Below are 23,230 nucleotides of genomic sequence, written 5' to 3'. Positions count from 1 at the left end.
AATGGAAGGAGTTTCAATTATTATCAAAATGGTCAGGAAGAAACAGGTCTTACCTATAGTTTCTAACATTTTTCCCAAGTTCAGTGTCCTTCTCTACAATGATTATAAACAGCAACTACAAGGAACTCTAGGGAGAAAAGAAAATGGAATGGTTATGTTTTACAACTTTAAAATTATATTCTAAAACCAAATACTCTAAAAAGCACTTGATACTACTATGATTCCTTTAACCATTAAAATCTTGTTGAGGTAACTTAAGATAGTTTTCTTTATAGGCCAAAAAAGTAATCATTTTAGGATTTATTCAAAATTATATTTGCAGATAATACTTGTATAATAAGGTAAAAGGCATAAAATCTGTTTTAAGTAAGATTTCTAGTAGAAGTATCCAAAATATTTCCTTAAGAGCTTCTCAACACAGACCACTATAACCTTGGATTCACTTACAGATCTTTACCCAAAGAGGAAGGCATTTACTTGGCTCCGCATGAGAAATTCTGTAGGCAAAAAAAAAAAAAAATGTAAAAAACAGAATAGGGCTCCCCTGGTGGCGCAGTGGTTGAGAGTCCACCTGCCGATGCAGGGGACACGGGTTCGTGCCCCGGTCCGGGAAGATCCCACATGCCGCGGAGCGGCTGGGCCCGTGAGCCATGGTCGCTGGTCCTGCGTGTCCGGAGCCTGTGCTCCGCAACAGGAGAGGCCACAACAGTGAGAGGCCCGTGTGCCGCAAAAAAAAAAAAAAAAAAGAATATATGATCCTGCCCTTGAATGCTCAGTCTTAACTGGGAAGATGATTCAGACATACCAATTAAGAAATGAATTGTGACACTCGAGCCGTAAGTGAATCAATGCAAGATAACATATTAAATCACGGACGAAAAACTGAATAAAAAAGAGAGCACAACATTAAAAAGATTTTTTAAAGTTTTCAAAATACCCTCCTGTCAATAATCTCTCTTATTCCCACTCAAAAAACTCTTCTCAACTCCTTCAACCCACACAGATTTCATCTTTCTCTGATAATACTCATCTAGGCTATTTAAAGTACCACATACAGATCTCGGCTGACAATATCCACACCACTAACCCATCTTTAACCTTTGCTGTCCAGCAGTTTCGCCCAACTGATTCCAAGTTACATCTATCCTCTGCCTTGCAGAAAACCCTGAGTCATTAGGGAGTCAGTAGGTCATTTCTTCAATGCAGAAAAGGAATCCACAACCAGACATCCTCACTTTTCATCTGAAAGATGAGACAGTGGATTTCTCTGAGAAGGGACAAGTTGCCCCCTGTAATCTCTTTAAGAGAGAATGCATTTGGGAAAAAAGGAAGAATGTGACGTACACAAGCAGATGCACAGACCATCAATGCCTGCAGTCAGCTCTGTGTAATAACTGAGACCATTACTTACTTTCCTTAACCCAGTTTAGAATATAACGATTTAAAATAACTCCACTTCAAATAGTCAAACAGCTCAACTACTGGCACTTGTTTTAGAAAGTGCCCTGGTGTCAAGAAAAGAGGGCACTAACCTGGAATTTAAACCTCAAGAGTGGTGCGGCCTTGAGCAAGGGGCCTATCATCTGAATCTTAGTTTCCCAGAAAACGCACTTACTCTTTGGGTATGTAATGATAAATGAGATTAGAAATATATATATACCAATTTCCAGCTCAGTGCAAAACTCCTAATTCTAAAATATATATTTACAATTAATGCTGAGCCCATGTATTGAATAGATTAGCATTCCAATGCCAGGCCTTGCATAGTTTTATGGGGGAAAATATAGGGAGATCTTTAAAATAGTTATATTTTTTATTCTTATTTACAAGGAGAATATAATAGTCCTTCATAAAAGAGAATATTATTAGGTCTCCTCTAAAAAAATTATTAACTTCTGACAGAAAAATAAAAGCAAAGATACCCCAACAGAAGGAAGCCCAGGTCTACAAAGGTGTATTTAATGTAACCGCCCAAGAGGAAGCATGATAGCAGTGAAAGGGCATGGACGAGGGAGTCTGATGACCTGAGTTAAAATTTCAGCTTGACCATTTACTAGCTATACACCCTTGTTAAGTCACCCATCTATCTCTTCTGAACTTGGTATTCATAAAGTTTTGAAAGGGTAAAATTATATGCATGAGTGCTTGGTATACACAATAAAATTTAGTTCTATCCTCTTTCCCCTATGAAAAATTAACTCAGAAAGATAAACAGTATTCATGACTTGGCAAGGGAGGGGGACAGGCCTATGGATTTAGAGGCCCACTGATTTATGAGGATTCTGCAGAGAAAGCACAGAGTAAGCAGTTCCCAACTGAGAACAACACTGGTGCCCAAAAGTTCACCTACAAGTCAGGTCTGCGGAAGCAGAATTACTTTTTTTTTTCCAGAGAAACCCTGACCATAAAGGTTTCTTTTTTTTTTTAAGATGTTGGAGGTAGGAGCTTATTAATTAATTTTATTTCTTTTTGCTGTGTTGGGTCTTCGTTTCTGTGTGAGGGCTTTCTCTAGTTGTGGCAAGCGGGGGCCACTCTTCATCGCAGTGTGCGGGCCCCTCACTATCTCGGCCTCTCTTGTTGCCGAGCACAGGCTCCAGACGCGCAGGCTCAGTAGTTGTGGCTCACGTGCCTAGTTGCTCTGCGGCATGTGGGATCCTCCCAGATCAGGGCTCGAATCCGTGTCCCCTGCATTAGCAGGCAGATTCTCAACCACTGCACCACCAGGGAAGCCCCATAAAGGTTTTTTTTAAAAAAAAATTTAAAAAGCTCAATTCAGCTGCAAGTCACTGACATTAGTTTCCAGATGACAGCTCCATTCCTCTGGATTTCAGTATTCAAAAATTAGTTTCACAGTTTGTCTTCTCTGCTCTGATGTCCCTCAAATAAATAGATAACTATTCTGATTTCACCAGGACAGAGACAAGAAGTTGAAAAAAATGTTCCTTTCTATGCCCTATACTCCAATGGCAAGTATTCAGTTTTAAGTGTAAAACTCATTTGTAATCACAGAATTTTTGAGATTACAGAGACGGCATCCACTCCCATCAAACTGCAGACATGAATTCTCTTTCTCACCCTTTCACCGCCCCACCAACACCCTTCCCTCTTTACCCATTTCAACATTGTATGAAAATAGAATGGTACCTGGATGATAACAGTGGGTCATGGCCAATGGATAAGACATAAAGAAGGCTCAATACATTTCAGAAGAATGCCAAGCTCTCTGGGTTTTTCTAGGCAATTCATGCCAGCAGTGATGAATCAGAGGAGCAGTAAAGCGGCGAAATAAGATGTGGGTACAATAACAAAGAGACGGACACAAATGCTGGGGCAGAAGCAGTGGTAATAACGGCATAACGGCAACCACCCAGCACCTATTACATTCAGATCTGGGCACTGTTCAAAGCATGTTATCAAATTAAGTCCTTTAATCCTTACACAATCTACTCACTGTACAAATGTGTAAACTGAGGCACGGAAACATTAAGTAACTTGCCTCACTGGTAAGTGATGAACCTAAGATTTGAACCCAGGCAGTTTGTTTCCAGAGTCAATTAATTTAGCTTCTACGATATACTGCCCCTTGATAAGAAGAAGACTCACCTTACCATTCTCTTTCCTCTATCCAGCCAAGTTCAACATTGCGTAGACCTTGCTCTACACAGGAGAAACTAAAAAAAGAAATGGCGGCCCGAAGTGAATGAAGTCTGAAAGGGACTGGTTCAGACTATTTAACATAGCCCATAATCCACACAAAGGTATGAACAAGTCAGAGTTTAGGATTTTAGAAACTATGCGTAGGTACATCAAAGAAAGATCAGTAATATTCCCCATTTATGTTATGTCCATATATGTTTAAACAAATCATTTTTGAAATTCAAGATTTTAAGAAAAATCCCCAAGAAAAAATAAGCCTCTTTATATTAATATTCAAAGTACCTTTAAAAATATGGCTATTATATGTCAAAGTACTAAATCCCTCAACACAATGAGAATAAGAATATTCAAATAGTATAGAAAATACTAGCTTCTATACAGTAGCCCCTCTAGCTACTGTTTACATACTCTGCTTGTAGCCATATCACTATTTAGCTATAATTGAGCCTATTTCAGTAGCCATAGCACTCAGAACTACAGGACATACCAATAATGGATCAATGAATTCAGTGCCTACGAAGCACTATAGTGCTAGGCAAGTGCTGTTTCCATACATTACATCATGGGAGCTGGGGCCCCAACCATCCTGCTCTCCATAATATCCTCCACTGCCTGGCACATTATTCTCTCCATTTTCCAGATAAGACAACAGAGGAAAGGAAGAGGCTGAGGTCTTACTCAGGGTCACAGAGCTAGTAAGCCAGAAATCTTAGCTTTGAATCCAACTCTGTTTGATTCAAAGCCCCCACTTACTCAATCACACTATCCCTTATTTTCCATATTGTTATAGAACAAAGAATGTGCAGGGCAATGTATAACATTGCTAGTATTTGTATAAAAGAAGAGGAGGGAAAAGATTTGTATAAGTCAAATTAATATGTGCATGTTTATGAAAGCATAGACTATTCCTACAAGCTTTCCAAAGGCACTAATGGTGGGATGTAGAGAGCTGGTGGACATTAGGAGAAACTTATTCTGACCTGCACTTCTTCTGAGTTTGAAAAATTTTGTGTCAATATAAGGTGGCCAGATTTTGCAAATTAAAAATACAGGATACCTAATTTAATCTGAAATTCAGATAAATGAATAAATTTTTAGTATCAGTATATCCCATGCAATACTTAGGATACAGTCATGCTAAACACTAAATTGTTGATTATCTGAAATTCAAATTTAGCCAGGCATCCATTATTTAATCGGCAAGCCTACTCATGTACATATTGTCTTAGAAAAGAAGGATATTTTAAAAATCATTTTTAATTTAAGGACTTTATGCTTCCTGCTGAACTTTAATATAATGACAGAGTTGCCAAATCCTTTATAAATCTCTAACCATTTTAGCTGTGACCATATGATTCTCCAGCAACTGGTTGATAACACTAGTTTCAGTCGAGGACAAAAATCAGACAGCTTCTTTCGTTTCTTTTAGAAACAGAAAGTGATTAACAAATCATTTTACTTTTCAACAAGTTGTACCGGTATATGTAGGCACAGCTTTTGTGTAGTAGAGAATCAGTGCCTGAAACATAAAACAAATCATTCTGCCCAACACAGATTATATGGCAACTAACAAGTGAAAATATGTCTTATGCTAAAAATAACTCTACTAAGAGAAACTGCCCCAAATGCATACAATTTCTAGTTATCTTAAACAATTCTGACTGTAAAAGGAGTACACCATTAAAAGAGCTGGCTGCAATGGTTTGTGGCTTGTCAAAGTCACTTAGCGTCTATTAATGCATTTAAATTTAGCATTTGTCTCATTCTTAGCTGCCTCAGCACTACCTGAAGTTAGCAGACAAGTACAAGGCTGTAGTCGTTTGCAGGTAGTTTGTCATAAAGTCAACTGGCCATGACAGCAAAACTTACACTTGCAGTCATAATTCATATTCTAGGGTAACGTTACTGAACTACTGTTACTGAACTATTGCAAGAGCACAGAAACATCCAACTACCCACCAACATCATGCGATCATCCAACAGAAAACAGTCAGCTCTTCTTAGCATCTGTTCTTTAGAACTTCTCCCTCATTCTTAGAGGATTGATCAAAAAAGCATTTGTGAACAAAACCTTGCTTTCAAGTTGACATTTATGAATCTCCCCGAATTCTTCAGTAGAATTTATTCATTTTTGCTCTCCCAAATCGAAGAAAATCAAGTTTCAAGGAACCTTGCTTTTACAGCATAAGGCAAATACTGATTGATGGTCTTGCCCTTCCTTTATAAAATGGAAAGATAAATTACCTATCCAAAATGAATATGCTGAGGGGGCCACAGGGTTAGAAAAGAACTCAAATTCTGTTGTTTACTGATCCAGCAACTCACGGGGCTCCTACATGATGAGCATGTTGTTAGGTGAGAGAATTAGAGGAATGGGGACACAGTCTGGGAACTCAGGGGCCAAGTGAACGGAAGAAAAAACAAGTAAACAGACACTTAAAACGTAAGACAAGAGAGGGAGGCCATCAAACCCAAACTGAAGAGAAAGGGAAAGCTTCCTGGAGGCAGAGACCCCTGCAGAGAATTCTGAAGAACAGGTGGGAGTTAGGGCAGAACGGGTGATAGAAGAACTCCCAACATAGAGGCAAGAGTACCTAGCACCTTTATGAGCACTGCAAGTAGTTACTTATGCCTGGACCAGGCCTGAAGGAGACAGAAAGACAGAGGTGATGAGGCTAGAGATGTGGGTACAGGCTAAATCACTGAGGGCCCTGCATGCCATTCTTGAAGAGTTTAGATATTTAATACTGAAGCTTGTTTCGGTACAGTGAGTGACACAATCAAACTCTGTTTTAGAAAGATAACTCTGGTGATAGTGTGGAACACCTATAAAAGGGGAAAAAAAGACTGGAAACAAGAAGGTCAGGTAAGAGGCATTTTCAAAAATAGAGATGAAGGTGAAAAATAAATGAAAATGGGAGACAGATTTGAGGAATTAAGAGCTGTAAGCAACAGGACCTGGTAAAGTGGACGTAAGGCAGATGAGTCTAGGATGAATCCCAGCTTTCCTGCTTGAGTTACTGATCGGATGGTAATACTAACCACTGAATAGAGAATAAAAAAAAAAAAAATAGCAGGTCAGTGGTATGACTGTTCTAGAAATAAAGCACTATAGTGATCAAGAGTTTAAAAGGCTGGGTTATACAGTGCCTCATAACACTGTGATGGACTGAACTGTATGCCTCCAAAATTCATATGCTGAAGCTGAAGCCCTCAGTGCGATTGTATTTGGAGAGAGCACTTTTAGGAAGTAATTAAGGTTATATGGGATCATTAGAGTGGGGTCCTAAACCAAGAGGACTGATGGCCTTATAAGAAGAGAAAGATATCTATCTCCCTCTCTCCCTCCTTCCCCCACTCTTACCTTCCTTCCCCCTCACCACATGCAAGCACCAAAGAAAAGCCATGTTTTTTCTTCGGAAGGACACAGTGAGAAGGTGGCCATCCACAAACCAGAAAGAGAGCTCACCAGAAACCAAACCCTGCCAGACCTTGAGGTTTGACTTCAGCCTTCAGAACAGTGGGGAAATAAATTTCTGTTAAGCCACCCAGTCTATGGCATTATTTACAGCAGCCTGAACTAATACAGGTTTGAATCTTCCCACAGCCCCTGCTCCAAGGAATATGCCATTACACGCTATGATATGCCCCTTTCCTTCTACCGTAACAAGGGGAACAAGGGGTGGGCCCCTCACCCAAGGGAAGACAATCTAAGTGCTGACCTAAAAGGCAGAACTGGGCTACAGTCTCTCTCTTGGGAACTAGAAAGACTAAACCAATTAGCAGTGGAGGTACAGTGGAAAAGATACAAGGAGCATGAGTAAAGAATGAAGAGGCTAAGATGGGGCACATGCCAGCCTGAGTTAAGAGAGACCAAAACAGAGACATGGGTAAAGACAGAAGAACACAGCTGACATTAGGAGAGAGGCAGGTATTCTTTGGGAGACCCAACACAGCCAGTGAGAGGGAAACAGAGTAATTGGTCCCTAAGATGCACGGTCACTGACATCCATTCTTACCGTGCACTCCATTTTGCCAGAGGTAATTAGTATGAGTCTCTGTTTGTTCCATTCAAACACACCTAACTATTACAGGCTGCTTTGGTATAGCATCATACTATCACATCCCAAACAAACCAATATCCTGCTTAAGAAGTACGCTTCCTCCTTTAACTAATTCATGTGGATTCTCTACTTCCAATAAAGATTTGAGGGAGCTTACAAGCAAACATAACTTTAATAGGACCACTGAGATAATTAAGATTTTACAGGGGAGATAGTTACATCGGAAAAACAAAGCATAAGGAACTGCTACTATGGTGGGTGAATAAAATACTATATTCAGTTTTGATCAGAGCCTGAGAAAAGCCATCAGGTTTCAATCAAACAAATCATAAATCCATTGTTGAAAAAGGAATGTGAGATCCGACTGACAAGGTTTCATTCTATAAATGAAACCACAGTAACTGTGGAAAACATTTACAAATAATGCAAATATTTCTGGCTAAAATATTCCAGTTAAAGAAGAATAGAAATACTTTCACTTCAAACTCCACTAGAAAAATAAGCCAAATATGCATGTTAAAAATTAAAAGTAACACTTAAAAAACAGAAATGAAATCTATAGTTTATAAACCAGGAGGAAAAAAGATGAAACAAACAATACTAAGCAATCTAAAATAGTCTGGGAACAGAGAAGAAAAGAAAAAAAATAAAAGCATAGTAAACAAAAAACACAAGAGGACTGAAATAAATTCAGATATCCATATTCCCAACCAATATAAATGGGTTAGACTCATTTACTAAAGAACAGACTCACAATCTATATCTCAAAAATGAAAATGAAAGTTGCAGAATACAGTTTGATGTCACTTAATCTATAATTTTTACATAATATAAAATAATAATATACGCTACATATAAATAGATATATATGTGCTTTCATCATTTCAATAATGAATTAAAAAGATATTTTAAAATTACAGTTATGATTACTTTTAGGGGTAGACAGATGGAAGTAGTAGTTTTAGATCAGAGAGAAGTCAAAAGGGGACTTTAGCTTTCTCTATTTTTTTTAAGGAAACTATACTTTTAGAATGTTTAAACTTATATATGTAAAAAGTAATTGGGTTGAAATATTTATGGATAAAATGGTGAAATGTCTGGGATTTGCTTCCAAAAAATGAAAGAGGACAGAAGAAATAAGACTGGCCATGAACCTGTGGCTGTTAAAACTGAATGATGGATACATGAGGATTCACTGTAATATACACAGTGTAAAATGTACATTTTACGTTTTTCATAATAACAATTAGAAAAATAAAAGAATGTCAGTAAACATATGAAAATGTTAATACCTAATTTTGGAGGATAGGACTAGAGCTGGTTATTTCCTTCTTTATTCACAATATTTTTCAAATTATCCCTAGCATCCTTCCTCAACAAAAAAAAAGATTTCATTTCAAACTACTAAATTACTTGGAAAAAATTTTTTACCATTGGTAAATGCTACCAGAAAGATAATTTCTTCAGGCTAGATTACTTATACTCCAACAAAATGAAAGGAAATATTATGAAAAGACTTTTCTAAAAATTAGTATCTTATAAGGAATTTTCATTTTCACCATTAAAAACAAAGCTTTATTCTGATTTTCTGATGGCTACTCTGCTTCTAGTTTTACCAAGCCCTTTTAGATAATAGCCTTAGAAGCAGATCTTATGGCCCTGGATTAGCCAATTCCATGTGACAGAGCTAGCAGCAGGCAAGAAGTGATGAATGACTACTGCTGTTCTAGTTTTGAACATATACATAGTGCAAACCAAAATCCCCACCTTTGGAAATTGATGGGTGAACCCAAGAGAGTACATAAATATAAATCTGTTTCAGTTGAAAGAAAACTTATCTTTCATGCATATGCAAATGACGATTCAATATTATGAACAGTCATATAATATATCTAAGCTAATATTATAATACGGGTAAGTGGCATATTAATCCACAATTATGTGGACATATATAAATTACAATCATTACTTTGACTAAGAATCCACATACTCTAAACAAATTTTGGTGAAAATAATATCAACTTATTCCTTTTCCTAGGAATTTCCTAGGGAGAAAAAAAGCCTATTGAAAAGGAAAATATATATAATTTAGATATTAGGATATTTTATTACTTCTAGATACACTTACACGACAATGTGTTTATACTAACAAACATGGTCATTGGCTATATTTTCGTTTTGAAAGCTACTTCCTTTTATTTTTAAGATTGTTGGATTGAGGTGAAGGGCCAACTGTCCTTTCAAATAGTATAACATGTTCTATCCTTAACTGCAGATTCCCTAAAAGCAAAAAGATACTAACTTTAAAAGGACATTTCACCAGATTAATATCCACTTCCAGAATTACTCACTTATATTTTGTGATGCTTTTGAGTCAAATTCCCTTATTAACTGCTCACACCTAAAGATGAAGTCAATTTTATGGTTGAAAGGAGCCTCAAAAAACATGCAGGTCACAGACAAGCTCAAGTTCGCTGAGGTTTGGTTCTACAACAAACCAGTGGTGTGTCAGGCTGCTATATATTACTCAACTGACTCTTTGAAAGGCTGAACTTTTTTTTTTAATATACTAGACAAACCAATTCCATTTATATTCCATTGTATTATATTTATTTCCTTCCTCCTTCACCATCATCCATATTTTTTTAAAAGAACAACCAAACACACACACACACACACACACACACACACACACACATTTTCTCTCTTGCTCGCATGCGCTCTCTCTCTCTTTCTCTGTCTCTCTCTCTCCTAGAGAACTGGAGATTCCAATACTTTCTCTCCGGGCACCCATTTTTACATATTTTCCATCCGTAATGTTCTCTCTTAGTACATTCCTACAGGACAGGGACCCTCTCCCCAAATCAACTCACACCAAATATGGTGACTCAGAAAAAAGATTTAGATGCTTCTGAGAATGAAGCTTTAGCCTCTCTGTTCTCTCCCTAGCCAAACTCAGAGGAATTTACATTGTTGGGCAGTTTGCCCGTTTGCTACCACATTTTCATTGCTACGAGCCAAGATGCAACAGGCTGTGCACGTTTGTTGGACACAAACAGGCAGGGGGATTCCTCCAAAGCCTGCCCTGCAGGCGAGCAACATCGGGCAGACATCAGACTCCAGAGGCAGCAAGTCGCACATAAAGCGCTCACTCCAGCCACATAATTGTCTTGGGGGAAACCAAAAATGTGCAGGAGGATTAACTCTGTGCCACAGAATTCTCAGGTGTTATTCCTACAGTTGGCAACCAATTCTCCAGAGAAATTACTTCATGGCTCTGCCTCCTGCCCTTTTGCCTACCTGGAATGAGGCAATTCTCCAGTGGATCAGGCCAACAGTGTCCTCGTGCTTAGAAAAAGCATGAATACTCAAAGCGTCCCCATGGGACCCTGAAACATGGCCTGCAGCTGCTCTGTGTTAGGACTGATCAACTGCAGGAGGAGGTAACAGATCTCTGTCATTCCTGGCTGCCCTCTCAAGGATGATGAGTTTGTGAGATCTCAATGACGATACTGGTGCAGAACAAAACAACACGTGGCTTTGTCAGTTGTGACTCAATGATTCCTTAGGGTAAAGCCCTAAAGAACAGTGCAGGGAGACAACCTTTCCAATACAGATAAAACTGTGGAACTCAGAGATGGGAGGTGACAAGAATATTACAACCACGCTGTTTCAACTTACCTCCCCACCCAATTAATCCATGCTCTTTACCAAAGGTTATTTCTAGGGCTTTTCCCCATAACTTTTAAAATAACTCTACTTCCACCATTTCCAAATTGCTTCTCCTGTTCTGGAATCTTTTCTATAAAAATGACGAAGCATCGTCTATCACATGGCCTACTTAGCTATCATTGAGCTCTAAGTACTATACATAATTAGATATTTTTATCTTTCCACATCAATCAGTGCCTCCTGAATTCAGTTTGTGGCTTTCCTGATTTCCCTTTGCTGAATTGGGATGGGAACAAAGATAAAGTTTACAAACTTCATTCAGAAAAGGGCAGCCTCAAATTTCTAATAGGAAATCCTCTGGGAAGAAAACAACATACTGTAGTGATATTTAACGTAGCTGTTTTCCTCTCCTGGACTATGACTGTGGTGACTATAGAGGTCTGCATCCCCTGTTGGTTTAGTTCCAGCTCTTTGCACAGAGGAGAACCAGGCATATACGAGAAGAGTTTGTGAAAGATCATGCTCTCTTGCTCTGAGTCCATTCTTTGTAATAATTTTCATGAAGAAATTTAGAACACTTAAGTTTAGCTGGCAGAAGAAATCAAAGCATTTTTTGCAATTACTAACGCTTAATGATTTCAAATATCTTATTTGAAGACATCAGAAAATTTTGTGAGCTTTTACTCTTTCCAAAACAACTTGCTAACACATTTTACAGATATGGAAGTAGAAGGTCAAAGAAACTACTAACTTCCCCAATGTCACGTAATTCACATCTTTTATTAAGGAATTGTATTTCTATATCCATTATTATATGAGGGTACTGAAAAGTCTAGGTAATAAAACATCAACAATTATCTGAAAGTTTCAGCCAAAAATAATCTTAATTTAGCTACAAAAGGATTTGGGGGCAGAGAAGAAGGGAAAAAGTAATAAACTTAAAAATTTTACTCCATCAGAATGGATGTCTATGCTAACTCAATTCCCTCAACAATAAAATGTTTAATTTTCCATGTCATTTTGCTGATTTTAAAAAAAAAGCAACTTCATTCCTCAGGTACAAATTCACCACCAAATACTCCAAGAACCAAAGGTTTGGGCTTCCCTGGTGGCACAGTGGTTGAGAGTCCGCCTGCCGATGCAGGGGACGCAGGTTCGTGCCCCGGTCCGGGAGGATCCCGCGTGCCGCGGGGCGGCTGGGCCCGTGGGCCATGGCCGCTGAGCCTGCACGTCCGGAGCCTGTGCTCCGCCACGGGAGAGGCCGCAGCGGTGGGAGGCCCGCGTACCGCAAAAAAACAAAAACAAACAAAGAACCAAAGGTTTCCAAACATATATTCACTAGAGTATCTAAAATGTAGGCTTGGTTGTAATCCACAAACTAAAGCAATAATTTGTCATTTAAGACTTTTAAAACATGCTATTCAATGACAACGAATAATAAAACTGCATATAAGGGGGCTTCCCTGGTGGCGCAGTGGTTGGGAATCTGCCTGCCAATGCAGGGGACACGGATTCGTGCCCTGGTCCGGGAAGATCCCGCATGCCACGGAGCAACTAAGCCCGTGAGCTACAACTACTGAGCCTGCGCGTCTGGAGCCTGTGCTCCGCAACGGGAGAGGCCGCAACAGTGAGAGGCCCCACACACTGCGATGAAGAGTGGCCCCCGCTCGCCACAACTGGAGAAAGCCCTCGCACAGAAACGAAGACCCAACACAGCCAAAAATAAATAAATTAATTAATTTTTTTTAAAAAAACTGCATATAAGAATTGGTTGCTATTACATCTACTATAATAATAACTCTTCCAGAGAATAAATAGTCCATAAGTGAGTTTTTTAGACAATGAGCCAGCATTATTTTTACTGTCTGAAATGAAACCACTTATGAAATGGCTTTCATATATCCATCTTCTTAAACAGAGCATATGTGCTTCACAAACATACACCCATTTTCAAGTAAGAAACCTGAGGCTCAGAAAGATGAAAGTGTTTTCTCCTACATTCAGGAAGCTTGTAAGTAAGAGTGCTAACATTAAAAGCCAATCCCATTTATCAAAGCCAAGTCCTTTCTACCAAATCATAGCTCTGTGCTCTAATACTACTACTACAGGAAAGAAAATAGCTATTTCTCTTCAGATGAAGTAGCCTCAGGCAGAGCTTTCAGAGTTCCCAAGCTGTTTTATAAAGCTCTCTTGAAAAAACACTCTACCATTTTACTAGCTGTGAGATCCTGGGCAAGTCACTTAACTTCTCAGAGCTGCTGCTGTAAAGTGACGTTAACAATAACATATGCAAAGTGCCTGGAAGTAACAGGCATATAAAAGCTGCTGCTATTTATTATTTTTGTCTTCTAGTGTCTGCTGTTTCCAATTTGCTATGTAACTCCTTAACATGAGTGAAAACTGATCATTTCTGAACTGGGACTTGCAAACTGAACCATGTCTTACCTATGCAGTAAACAAAGCACATGGCTTTAGGCTAGCTTTCCCACTGCTGAGAACTATCCGTACTTTTTGTACTATTTAGGATCCCCCTCTAAAGTACTTCAAAGAAGTAGAAATGAACCCAAAGAAACTGTAATCCAAAATTCAGCTTAGTCAAAGAACTGACACTTAGAAGTATTAAGTTATCAACCAGAGAAGACAGAGGGAGAGGGAATAGGTTTGGTTTCTGGCAGGACACAGATAAACAAATGGGAGGAAAGAAATAATGAGGTGAGGAAGCTGAAAGGAGAAGAGACAGAAAGCTGGAGGGCAGCAAAGCAACTGAGAAAACCCTAAGAAAATTCCTTAGCACTCACAGGCCAAGAGGCAGCGGGGGCTACTAAGGTCACAGATGCCCAGAAGAAGGGAATCATTTCCCCTGCCAAAGCGAAATCGGATCTCAAAGGAAAACCTCGAGCTCATCTCTATCTTCTCTCACCCGCAAACTAGCAAACACAGTAAAACTCAGTACATCTGAGTTACTGTCTTTGTGACTCAGCTGTCAGAATCCCATGAAATGAAAGTATGTGAAAGTGCTTAGAAAATGGGAAGCGATATAGAAGCATTAGGCATTATTTTAACAACAGTTATCAGCATCAGAATGGCTGATACTGTTTCTTATCCCTAATTTTAAGAAAATGAACAGCAAAAAATATTATATATACACAGCACTATGTTAGCAAGTTTTAAATAAGTGCTTCCATTTCCCTAGGCATAAGGCACAGGCAGAGTTAGTATGAAGATACTGGCATGGGACACTTCCATTCTCATACAAATAAATATGCACTTTCACATCTAATTTTGTATTTATAATTCTGCTTTAAGAAAGCCACCCTAAATTCTATAAGCTTTAAGCCCCCCAAATCTGTACTATCTGCCTCTATCACTGAAGCATATGGCAAGACAAAATAAAGAGAGGTACCCAGCTTCTGAGCTCCCAATTTAGTAGAAAACAGTAAGTAATGACACTGCAACAAGATGTGCTAAATTCTGGGAGAGTACAAAGGAATCCAATGCTGTCAGAACGAGTCAGAAAAAAATTGGAGATGGGACAGGTGAACTGTCCTGAAAGACATGCAACTTAGGAGAATAGGAGGGACAGCCAGGAGAGGGAATGGCATCTCTTACTAACGCAAGGACATCTGCTAAGGCAATGAAACCAGAGAACTTAATGACAATGGTTCTAAACTACAGGGCTACCACACTAGACAGAAGAGAGGAAAGCACTGTCCCAAGCATAGCTCCCTAGGACTATGCCCTGCAGGGAGACAGCAGTGCATTTTAGATACATGGGGCAGGGGTGGCAGGGAAGAGGGGGGTTACTAAAATTTCTTTTCCAGAAAAGCAATTCTGGCAATAGGCTAAATAATTCACCAAAAATACAAAGAACTAATGGGACGCCCCTGGTGGTCCAGTGGGTAAGACTCCAAACTCCCAGTGCAGGGGGCCCAGGTTCAATCCCTGGCCAGGGAACTAGATCCCACATGTTACAGCTAAGAAGTCCGCATGCTGCAACTAAAACCCGGTGCAGACAAAAATATATATATTTTTTTTTAATTCTTAAAAAAAAAAAAAAAAGAATAATAGTATAGCCAGATGTTAGGCTGTTAAAACAGCCCAGTCAGGAAATAATGTGAGCCAAGATTAATGCAGTGGCAAGAAAAAACAAAAAGAACTGACACAAATACACTCATTAGAGAGAATTAAAATGATCACTGACCACTAGATGTGTGTTGGGGGCAGGCATAATGAGCGAGTGACAGCAACAAAGGTTGACTCTCAATGTTTCTAACCTGGGAAACTAGAAATAATGGAGCATCATTAGCTTAAAGAAAGAAAAATGTCATTTAGAGGAAGAGGGCAGAAATGCATATTGGACATACTGAGCTTGAAATATCTCTAGAAAATAGGAAATAATAGAACTTAAGTTCCGTGAGAGCAGGAACGTTGTTGGGGTTTTTTTTTTGTTTTTTTTTAAATTGTTGTTGGTTCCTTTTTCTCAGTGGGCTGTCACCAGCCCTAGAAACAGTGGCTGGCCCAAAGTAGGCACTCAGTAAATATTTGCTGAAACGAATGAATTGACTACATATGTGAATGTAAGGAGAAAAGAACTTAGAGATGTAAAGTCAGGGAATCACTGGCCTCAAGGTGTTGCTGAAGATAAAGGAGATTAATCAGGGAGAAGGTAGAGATTAACAAGAGAAGAAAACTGAGGTTGGAATCCTGGGAAACATGGACATTTAAAAAGTAGAATCTAATGCGTAAGAATTATTTTAGGGGTAAAAGTCAATTAGAAGTAAGGACTCTTCATGCTTTAACACTCTAAACACATACTACACTCACAAAACTCCCACTCTGGCCAACACGCTAGGCCAGGTTAGTGTTTATTTAGCTGACCCTAAGTAACGCTTATTTGACATCACTTTGATTGCTATACTAACGTAAAAACAAATTACTTATGGAAGATAACCTTAATCAGTTCAAGTTAAATATAGGAGATCAAAATATCTTAAACAGACATCAAACAATCACCTGTGAGAATAAATTAAAATTTTAGAGAGGATCTTCAAGATGGCAGAGGAGTAAGACGTGGAGATCACCTTCCTCCCCATAAATACATCAGAAATACATCTACACGTGGAACAACTCCTACAGAACACCTACTGAACGCTGGCAGAAGACCTCAGATCTCCCAAAAGGCAAGAAAATCCCCACGTACCTGAGAAGGGCAAAAGAAAAAAGAAAACACAGAGACAAAAGGATAGGGACGGGACCTGCACCAGTGGGAGGGAGCTGTGAAGGAGGAAAAGTTTCCACACACTAGGAAGCCCCTTCGTGGGCGGAGACTGCGGGTGGAGGAGGGGGGTAAGCTTCGGAGCCACGGAGGAGAGCACAACAACAGGGGTGCGGAGGGAAAAGCGGAGAGATTCCCGCACAGAGGATCAGCGCCGACCAGCACTCACCAGCCCGAGAGGCTTGTCTGCTCACCTGCCGGGGCGGGCGGGGGCTGGGAGCTGAAGCTCGGGCTTCGGAGGTCGGACCCCAGGGAGAGCACTGGGGTTGGCTGAGTGAACACAGCCTGAAGGGGGCTAGTGCGCCACAGCTAGCCAGGAGGGAGTCTGGGAAAAGTCTGGACCTGCCGAAGAGGCAAGAGACCATTGTTTCGGAGAGGGGATTCCTTCCCTGTCTGCCCACAGAAGACAGAGCACCACCTAAAGAAGCTTCAGAGACGGGCGCAAGCTGTGACTATCAGCACGGACACCAGAGACCCGCATGAAATGCTAAGGCTGCTGCTGCCGCCACCAAGAAGCCTGTGTGCAAGCACAGGTCACTATCCACACCTCCGCCTGTGCAGCCCGCCACTGCCAGAGTCCCGTGATCCAGGGACAACCTCCCTGGGAGAACTAACAGCGTGCCTCAGGCTGGTGCAACGGGCACGCCAGCCTCCGCTGCCGCAGGCTCACCGGGCATTCCAATTATAACTACAGTACTGCTCCCTCCCCCCAGCATGACTGAGCCAGGGCCCCTTAATCAGCCGCTCCTTTAACCCTTTCCTGTCTGGGAGAAGAACAGACACAAGAGGGCAATCTACATGCAGAGGTGGGGCCAAATCCAAAGCTGATCCCCAGGAGCTGTGCAAACAAAGAAGAGAAAGGGAAATTTCCCCGTGCAGCCTCAGAAGCAGAGGATTAAATCTCCAAAATCAACTTCATGTACCTGCATCTGTGGAATACCTGAATAGAAAATGAATCATCCCAAAATTGAGGGGTGGACTTGGGGAGCAACTGCAGACTTGGGGCTTGCTTTCTGCGTTTAGTTTGTTTCTAGTTTTATGTTTATCTTAGTATAGTTATTAGCACTTGCTATCACTGGTGGATTTGTTTATTGGTTTGGTTGCTCTATTCTTATTTTTACTACTTTTAAACTTTTTTATTTAATAATTATTTTATTTTATTTTATTTCTTTTTCTAATTTGTTTTTTCTTTTTTTCTCCCTTTTCTTCTGAGCCGTGTGGCTGACAGAGTCTTGGTGCTCCAGCCTAGTGTCAGGCCTGAGCCTCTGAGGCGGGACAGGCGAGTTCAGGACATTGGACCACCAGAGACCTCCTGGCCCCTTGTAATATCAATCGGCGAGACTTCTCCCAGAGATCTCTGTCTCAATGCTAAGACTCACCTCCACCCAACGGCCAGCAAGCTCCACTGCTGGATGCCAGGAACACACCCCACACGTTAGCAGAGAGGCTGCCTAAAATCATAAGGTCACAGACACCCCAAAACACACCAGCGGATGCAGCCCCGCCCACCAGAAAGACAAGATCCAGCCCCACCCACCAGAACACAGGCACCAGTCCTCTCCATTAGGAAGCCTACACAAGCCACTGAATGAACCTCATCCACTGGGGGCAGACACCAAAAATAAACAGGAACTATGAACTTGCAGCCTGTGAAAAGTAGACCCCAAACACAGTAAGTTAAGCAAAATGAGAAGACAGAGAAATACGCAGCAGATGAAGGAGCAAGGTAAGAACCCACAAGAACAAACAAACAAAGAGAAAAGAGGCAGTCTACCTGAAAAACAATTCAGAGTAATGATAGTAAAGATGATCCAAAATCTTTGAAATAGAATGGAGAAAATACAAGGAACATTTAACTAGGACCTAGAAGAACTGAAGAGCAAACAAACAATGATGAACACCACAATAAATGAAATTAAAAATTCTCTGGAAGGAATCAATAGCAGAATAACTGAGGCAGAAGAATGGATAAGTGACCTGGAAGAAAAAAGAGTGTAAATAACTACTGAAGAGCAGAATAAAGAAAAAGAATGAAAAGAATTGAGGGCAGCCTCAGAGACCTCTGGGACAATATTAAATGCACCAACATTCGAATTATAAGGGTAAGGGTCCCAGAAGAAGAGAAAAAGAAAGGGACTGAGAAAATATTTGAAGACATTATAGTTGAAAACTTCCCTAACATGGGAAAGGAAATAGTCATTCAAGTCCACAAAGCAAGGAGAGTCCCACACAGGATAAATCCAAGGAGAAACACGCCAAGAAACATATTACTCAAACAATCAAAAATTGAATACAAAAAAAACGTATTAAAAGCAGCAAGGGAAAAACAACAAATAACATACAAGGGAATCCCCATAAGGTTACAGCTGATCTTTCAGCAGAAACTCTTCAAGCCAGAAGGGAGTGGCAGGACATATTTAAAGTGATGAAAGAGAAAAACCTAAAACCAAGATTACGCTACCCAGCAAGGATCTCATTCAGATTTGACAGAGAAATTAAAAACCTTTACAGACAAGCAAAAGCTAAGAGAATTCAGCACCACCAAACCAGCTTTACAACAAATGCTAAAGGAACTTCTCTAGGCAGGAAACACAAGAAAAGGAAAAGACCTACAATAACGAACCCAAAACAATTTAAAACATGGTAATAGGAACATACATATCGATAATTACCTTAAATGTGAATGGAATAAATGCTCCCATCAAAAGACACAGACTGGCTGAATGGATACAAAAACAAGACCCACATATATGCTGTCTACAAGAGACCCACTTCAGACCTAGAGACACAAACAGACAGAAAGTGAGGGGATGGAAAATGATATTCCCTGCAAATTGAAATCAAAAGAAAGCTGGAGTAGCAATTCTCTTATCAGACAAAATAGACTTTAAAATAAAGACTATTACAAGAGACAAAGAGGGACACAACATAATGATCAAGGGATCAATCCAAGAAGAAGATATAACAATGGTAAATATTTATGCACCTCAATACATAAGGCAAACAGCCATAACAGGGGAAATCGACAGTAACAAAATAACAGTAGAGGACTTTAATACCCCACTTACACCAGTGGACAAATCATCCAAAATGAAAATAAATAAGAAAACACAAGCTTTAAATGACACATTAGAGAAGATGAACTTAATTGATATTTATAGGACATTCCATCCAAAAACAACAAAATACACTTTCTTCTCAAGTGCTCATGGAACATTCTCCAGGAGAGAGCACATCTTGGGTTACAAATCAAGCCTTGGTAAATTTAAGAAAATTGAAATCATGTCAAGTATCTTTTCTGACCACAACGCTATGAGACTAGATATCAATTACAGGAAAAAAACTGCAAAAAATACAAACACATGGAGGCTAAACAATATGCTACTAAATAACCAACAGATCACTGAGGAAATCAAAAAATACCTAGAAACAAATGACAATGAAATCATGATGACCCAGAACCTATGGGATGCAGCAAAAGCAGTTCTAAGAGGGAAGTTTATAGCAATAAAATCCTACCTCAAGAAACAAGAAAAATCTCAAACAACCTAAACTTACACCTAAATCAATTAGAGAAAGAACCAGAAAAACCCAAAGTTAGCAGAAGGAAAGAAATCATAAAGATCAGATCAGAAATAAATGAAAAACAAACAAAAAAAACAACAGCAAAGATCAATAAGACTAAAAGCTGGTTCTTTCAGCAGGTATAAATAATTGATAAACCACTAGCCAGACTCATCAAGAAAAAAAGGGAGAAGACTCAAATCAACAGAATTAGAAATGAAAAAGGAGAAGTAACAAATGACACTGCAGAAATACAAAGAATCATGAGAGATTACTACAAGCAACTACATGCCAATAAAATGGACAACCTGGAAGAAACGGACAAATTCTTAGAAAAGTACAACCTTCTGAGACTAAACCAGGAGGAAATAGAAAATATAAACAGACCAATCACAAGCACTGAAATTGAAACTGTGATTAAAAATGTTCCAACAAACAAAAGTCCAGGACGAGAAGGCTTCACCAGCAAATTCTATCAAACATTTAGAGAAAAGCTAACACCTATCCTTCTCAAACTCTTCCAAAATATAGCAGAACAAGGAACACTTCCAAACTCATTCTATGAGGCCACCATCACTCTGATACCATAACCAGACAAAGATGTCACAAAAAAAGAAAACTACACACCAATACCACTGATGAACATAGATGCAAAAAATCCACAACAAAATACTCGCAAACAGAATCCAACAGCACATTAAAAGAATCATACACCATGATCAAGTGGGGTTTATCCCAGGAATGCAAGGATTCTTCAGTATACGCAAACCAATCAAGGTGATACACCACATTAACAAACTGAAGGATAAAAACCATATGACAATCTCAACAGATGCAGAAAAAGCTTTCGACAAAATTCAACACGCATTTATGATAAAAACCCTCCAGAAAGTAGGCACACAGGAAACTTAACTCAACATAATAAAGGCCATACATGAGAAACGCACAGCCAACATCCTTCTCAATGGTGAAAAACTGAAACCATTTCCACTAAGATCAGGAACAAGATAAGGTTCTCCACTCTCACCACTATTATTCAACATAGTTTTGGAAGTTTTAGCCACAGCAATCAGAGAAGAGAAAGAAATAAAAGGAATCCAAATCGGAAAAGAAGTAAAACTGTCACTGTTTGTAGATGACATGATACTATACATAGACAATCCTAAAGATGCTACCAGAAAACTACCAGAGCGAATCAATGAATTTGGTAAAGTAGCAGGATACAAAACTAATGCACAGAAATCTCTTGCATTTCTATACACTAATGATAAAATATCTGAAAGAGATACTAAGGAAACACTCCCATTTACCACTGAAACAAAAGGAATAAAATACCTAGGAATAAACCTACCTAAGGAGACAAAAAAACATATATGCAGAAAACTATGACACTGATGAAAGAAATCAGACAATACAAACAGATGGAAAGATATACCATGCTCTTGGATTGGAAGAATCAACATTGTGAAAATGAGTATACTACGCAAAGCAATCTACAGATTCAATGCAATCCCTATCAAACGACCAATGGCATTTTTCACAGACTAGAACAAAAAATTTCACAGTTTGTATGGAAACACAAAAGACCCCAAATAGCCAAATCAATTTTGAGAAAGAAAACGGAGCTGGAGGAATCAGGCTCCCTGACTTCAGACTACACTATAAAGCTATAGTAATCAAGACAGTATGGTGCTGGCACAAAACGAAATATAAATCAATGGAACAGGATAGAAAGCCTAGAGATAACCCATGCACATATGGTCACCTTATCTTTAATAAAGGAGGCAAGAACATACAATGGAGAAAAGACAGCCGCTTCAATAAGTGCTGCTGGGATAACTGGGCAGCTACATGTAATAGAATGAAATTAGAACACTCCCTAACACCATACACAAAAATAAACTCAAAATGGATTAAAGACTTAAATGTAAGGCCAGACACTATAAAACTCTTAGAGGAAAACATAGGCAGAACACTCTATGACATCAATCACAGCAAGATCCTTTTTGACCCACCTCCTAGAGAAATGGAGATAAAAACAAAAATAAACATTTGGGACCTAATGAAACTTAAAAGCTTTTGCACAGCAAAGGAAACCATAAACAAGACGAAAAGACAACCCTCAGAATGGGAGAAAATATTTGCAAACGGAGCAACTGACAAAGGATTAATCCCCCAAATATACAAGCAGCTCATGCAGCTCAATATTAAAAAAACAAACAACCCAATCCAAAAATGGGAAGAAGATGTAAATAGACATTTGTCTAAAGAAGATATACAGATTTCCAACAAACACATGAAAGGATGCTCAACATCACTAATCATTAGAGAAATGTAAATCAAAACTACAATGAGGTATCACCTCACATCAGTCAGAATGTCCATCATCAAAAAATCTACACACAATAAATGCTAGAGAGGGTGTGGAGAAAAGGGAACCCTCTTGCACTGTTGGTGGCAATGTAAATTGATACAGCCACTATGGAGAACAGTATGGAGGTGCCTTAAAAAACTAAAAAGAGAACTACGATACGACCCAGCAATCCCACTACTGGGCATATACCCTGAGAAAACCATAATTCAAAAAGAGTCATGAACTACAATGTTCACTGCAACACGGTTTACAATAACCAGGACATGGAAGCAACCTAAATGTCCATCGACAGATGAATGGATAAAGATGTGGCACATATATACAATGGAATATTACTCAGCCTTAAAAAGAAGCGAAATTGAGTTATTTGTAGTGAGATGGATGGACCTAGAGTCTGTCATACAGAGTGAAGTAAGTCAGAAAGAGAAAAACAAATACCGTATGCTAACAAATATATACGGAATCTAAAGAAAAAAGGTTCTGAAGAACCTAGGGACAGGACAGGAATAAAGACACAGATGTAGAGAATGGACTTGAGGACACGGGGAGGGCGAAGGGTAAGCTGGGACGAAGTGAGAGAGTGGCATTGGTGTGTGTGTGTATATATATATATATATATATATA

At 39.3% G+C, this 23,230-nt stretch overlaps 1 protein-coding gene across 12 annotated transcripts in view; it reads right to left on the bottom strand.

Annotated features, from left to right (window-relative positions):
* The window catches only part of MPDZ (multiple PDZ domain crumbs cell polarity complex component), a 264,202-nt gene that overhangs the window by 229,062 nt on the left and 11,910 nt on the right, over nt 1-23,230 (bottom strand). For 3 of the 12 annotated variants that reach the window (XR_003790780.1, XR_003790786.1, XM_029202751.1), the window contains exons 1-3: nt 5,617-5,974; nt 3,604-3,671; nt 54-127 (exon numbers count right to left, since the gene is read on the bottom strand). Coding sequence is in view for 4 of the 12 variants with exons in the window: in XM_029202751.1 (XP_029058584.1) it covers nt 54-69 (16 nt within the window). In the remaining 8 variants the exon portion in view is untranslated. Of the gene's footprint in view, nt 1-53; nt 128-3,144; nt 3,234-3,603; nt 3,681-5,616; nt 5,978-23,230 lie in introns of those variants that run through there. The other 9 variants (XR_003790781.1, XM_029202750.1, XR_003790784.1 and 6 more) reach the window with 7 other exon arrangements.

The sequence above is a fragment of the Monodon monoceros genome, unplaced genomic scaffold (assembly GCF_005190385.1).
Source record: "Monodon monoceros isolate NGI ecotype Baffin Bay Population unplaced genomic scaffold, NGI_Narwhal_1 Super_Scaffold_5, whole genome shotgun sequence".
NCBI lineage: Eukaryota > Metazoa > Chordata > Mammalia > Artiodactyla > Monodontidae > Monodon > Monodon monoceros.
Note: the sequence above shows the minus strand (reverse complement) of the source record. Positions and strands in the feature narration are given on the sequence as shown.